At 40.5% G+C, this 4,468-nt stretch overlaps 1 protein-coding gene across 2 annotated transcripts in view; it reads left to right on the top strand.

Annotated features, from left to right (window-relative positions):
* The window catches only part of ZFP69B (ZFP69 zinc finger protein B), a 14,041-nt gene extending 11,453 nt beyond the window's left edge, over window positions 1-2,588 (top strand). The window contains exon 5 of one of the 2 annotated variants that reach the window (XM_011977638.1): window positions 1,304-2,588. In XM_011977638.1, coding sequence (XP_011833028.1) covers window positions 1,304-2,472 — 1,169 coding nt within the window. In that variant the 3' untranslated portion in view covers window positions 2,473-2,588. The remainder of the gene's footprint in view (window positions 1-1,303) is intronic. The other variant, XM_011977639.1, reaches the window with a different exon arrangement.
* The last annotated feature ends 1,880 nt before the right edge of the window (window positions 2,589-4,468 follow it).

Here is a 4,468-nt window from a genome sequence, read left to right as displayed (position 1 = left end):
GAGATCCGGCCACTGCACTCCAGCCTGGGCGACAGAGCGAGACTCCGTCTCAAAAAAAAAAAAAAAGATATAGAGTTAAAACAGATGTAGATATGTATATGATTTTTTTTTTGCACAGATGTATATTTAAGACCATATATACAAATGCATGCATTCACATATACATTTTGGTGGGAAATGCATGAATAGAGACATTTCAGAATCCTCAACCACTGGAGGGAATTTTATCCCAGTTAGGGAGATGCTATCCTTTGTTAAAAGTCAGTGCATTCCTACATTATTCAGTGTTTTATTTAGTGTTTAAAAGTATTTGAGATACCTTTTAAAATCCTTTTTTTGTAAATAAAGAAAATTTTGTCATAGAAATATGGGCTTGAGATGATATGATGTTAGAATCCTATCTTCCACCCAGGCATGGTGGCTTACACCTGTAATCCTAGCACTTTGGGAGGCTGAGGCAGGTGGATTGCTTGAGCTCAGGAGTTTGAGACCAGCCTGGGCAATATGGTGAAAACTCCTCTCTACAAAAAAATACAAAAACTAGCCAGGTGTGGTTGCATGTGCCTGAAGTTCTAGCTACTTGGGGGACTGAGGTGGGAGGACTGCTTGAGCCTGGTAAGTTGAGGCTGCAGTGAGCCATGATCACGCCACTGCACTCCAGTCTGGGTGACAGAGTGAGAGACCCTGTCAAAAACAATATTCTATCTTCCTTGATCTTATCTTCTGATATTTGCTCTTATTGTCTTATTAGTTTATTTCCTCTTGCACTTCACATGGATGAGCTCCTCCTAATTTCCTAAAGTCATTTTACATACTTTTTTCTTTGAGACAGAGTCTTGCTCTGTTGACTAGGCTGGAGTGCAGTGGTGTGATTACAAGCTGAGATGTGAAGTGATCCTCCCAACTCAGCCTCCCAAGTAGCTAGGGACTACAGGCACATACCACCATGCCTGGTTTGTTTGTTTGTTTGCTTGTTTGTTTTTGTAGAGACAGGGTCTCTTTATGTTGCCCAGGCTGGTCTTGAACTCCTGGGCTCAAGCGATCCTCCTGCCTCAGCCTCCTAAAGTACTGGGATGATAGGCATGAGCCACTGCACCTGGCCCACCTTACATACTTCTAACAGCTTCTTTTCTCTACTTCACTTGCATTCATATCAGCTCTCAAGGTGGCAGAATCACATTTGAAGACAATCCAAAACTCCTGTACCTAGTAATATATATTTTGTCCTCTCATTCTCACTGTGGCAATTAATTTTTTAAAGTGCAGGGAATATGGGTCATTTTTATTTTTTTATTTCTTTCAGACTTGGAGAGCAAAACAAAAACCAAAGAGTCAGCCTTACAGAATGATATTTCATGGGAAGAATTACATTGTGGCCTAATGATGGAAAGATCTACAAAAGGAAGCACCATGTATTCCACCTTGGGAAGAATCTCCAAATGTAATAAACTAGAAAGCCAACAAGAGAACCAAAGAATGGGTGAGGGGCAAATCCCCTTGATGTGCAAGAAAACATTCACTCAGGAGACAGGCCAAGAATCTAATAGATTTGAGAAAAGAATTAATGTGAAGTCAGAAGTTATACCAGGACCAATAGGTCTTCCAAGTAAAAGAGATCATAAATATGACACATCTGGAAAGAGAAGCAGATACAACATAGATTTAGTTAATCATTCAAGGAGTTACACAAAAATGAAAACCTTTGAATGTAATATTTGTGAAAAAATCTTCAAACAGCTTATTCACCTTACTGAACACATGAGAATTCATACCGGGGAGAAACCTTTCAGATGTAAGGAATGTGGAAAAGCCTTTAGCCAAAGTTCATCTCTTATTCCACATCAGAGAATTCATACTGGTGAAAAACCCTATGAATGTAAGGAATGTGGGAAAACCTTCAGACATCCTTCATCACTTACTCAACATGTTAGAATTCATACTGGGGAGAAGCCCTATGAATGTAGGGTATGTGAGAAAGCCTTCAGCCAAAGCATTGGACTGATCCAGCATTTGAGAACTCATGTTAGAGACAAACCTTTTACCTGCAAAGACTGTGGAAAAACGTTTTTCCAGATTAGACACCTTAGGCAACATGAGATTATTCATACTGGTGTGAAACCCTATATTTGTAATGTATGTAGTAAAACTTTCAGCCATAGCACATACCTAACTCAACACCAGAGAACTCATACTGGAGAAAGACCATATAAATGTAAGGAATGTGGGAAAGCCTTTAGCCAGAGAATACATCTTTCTATCCATCAGAGAGTCCATACTGGAGTAAAACCTTATGAATGCAGTCACTGTGGGAAAGCCTTCAGACATGATTCATCCTTTGCTAAACATCAGAGAATTCATACTGGAGAAAAACCTTATGATTGTAATGAGTGTGGGAAAGCCTTCAGCTGTAGTTCATCCCTTATTAGACACTGCAAAACACATTTCAGAAATACCTTCAGCAACGTTGTATGAAATATACTAAATATACTAAACATCAAAGAATCTATGTTGGAGCAAAAGATTCAAAATCAGTGGTTCCCTGATTTTTTTATTTCCAAAAACACATTAAAAAAAATGGTTTGGCACAATGTTACCAACTATTATTTTTGCCATATTAAAAGCACAACCACCTATTATCAGCATTGTTTCAGAAAAGAAAGGACATTTTAATATTTTAAAATGTAGAAACAGTTCCCCCCTCCTTTTTTTTTTTTTTTTTTGAGATGGAGTCACTCTGTCACCTGGCCTGGAGTGCAGTGGCTTGATCTTGGCTCATTGCAACCTCCACCTCCTGAGTTCAAGCAATTCTGCCCCAGCCTCCCGAGTAGCTGGGATTACAGGCGCCCGCCACCACACCTGGCTAATTTTTGTATTTTTAGTAGAGACAGGGTTTCACCATGTTGGCCAGGCTGGTCTTGAACCATTGACTTCAGGTGATCTGCGCATCTCAGCCCTCCAAAGCACTGGGATTACAGGTGTGAGCCAGCATGCCTGCCCCCCATCCCCCTGCCTTTTTTAAAAGACAGTTTCTTGGGAGGCTGAGGCGGGTGGATCACAAGGTCAGAAGATCGAGACCATCCTGGCTAACATGGCGAAACTCGGTCTCTACTAAAAATACAAAAAAAAAAATTAGCCAGGCGTGGTGGCAAGCACCTGTAGTCCCAGCTACTCGGGAGGCTGAGGCAGGAGAATGGCATGAACCCGGGAGGCGGAGCTTGCAGTGAGCTGAGAATGCACCACTGCACTCCAGCCTGGGCGAAAGACTGAGACTCCATCTCAAAAAAAAAAAGAAAAAAAAAGACAGTTTCACTCTTGCCCAGGCTGGATTGCAGTGATGTAATCATAGTTCACTGCAGCCTCAAACTCCTGGGCTCAAGCAGTCTTCCTGTCTCAGCCTCCCAAGTAGCTAGGACTACAGATGTGCACCACTATGTCTGGCTAAATTATTATTATTATTATTATTATTATTTGTAGAGACAGTCTCACTATGTTGCTGGGCTGGTCTCAAACTCCTGGCTCCAAGCAGTTCTCCCACCTCAGTCTCTCAATATGCAGCGATTACAGACATGAGGCACCATGTCTGGCCAGGGACAGCCTTTTATATTATGTCAGCTTTATGACAAATGCCCACATTTGTCTTTACTTTTCTCAATTCACTATGTGCCAGTGAAATTTCATGACATGTTAGTGATCTGTGGATTGACTTTTGAGAAACACTGTTTTAAATATCCCTTTAATAAATCAGAATAAAATATAATACAGCATTTTACTCTAGCCCTTTATATGGCTAGAAGAGGTGGAAATTAAAATGTTGATTCTCATTTCTAGAAGAAAAAATGTTAAAGGGAGTTTTCTAGAATTGATCGATAACTTACTGTACCTGAGATACTTATTTATATTTTTAATTTTTCTATAGAGCAAGAATTGGCAAACTTTCTGCAAAGGGCCAGATAGTAAATACGTTAGGTGTTGTGGGCCATGGGGTCCCTGTCACAACTATTCAATTTCCCCATTTTAGTACAAAAATAGCCAGAGACAATATATAAACTAAAGTATCTGAACCTTGGCACTGCCAATATTTTGGACTGGATCATACTTTGCTATAGGAACTGCCCTGTGCATCCTGGGATGTTTAGGGGCATCCTTGGCTTCTACCCACAAGATGCCAGCATTCAATGCTGATAGCTGCCCCTCCCCCAGTTGTGGCAGCCAAAAATGTCTCCAGACGTTGCCAGGTGTACCTGGAAGCCAAAATTGTCCCTGGTTGAGACCCACTGATGAATGTGTGCAATAGTGGTTCCCATAATCTGCATTTAAAAAACAGCTGTTAGGTTTCATTTGGCTCAAGCGTTGTCATTTTTCACTCTCCCCCCATAGAGTATGTAAAATGATTAGAAATGACAACAGACTATCATTTAGTATCAGATTAGTATGTGTATATGCCATAAATTATTTCCTTAGTAATTCC

The sequence above is a fragment of the Mandrillus leucophaeus genome, unplaced genomic scaffold (genome assembly GCF_000951045.1).
Source record: "Mandrillus leucophaeus isolate KB7577 unplaced genomic scaffold, Mleu.le_1.0 Scaffold182, whole genome shotgun sequence".
In the NCBI taxonomy this organism is placed as follows: domain Eukaryota; kingdom Metazoa; phylum Chordata; class Mammalia; order Primates; family Cercopithecidae; genus Mandrillus; species Mandrillus leucophaeus.
Note: the sequence above shows the minus strand (reverse complement) of the source record. Positions and strands in the feature narration are given on the sequence as shown.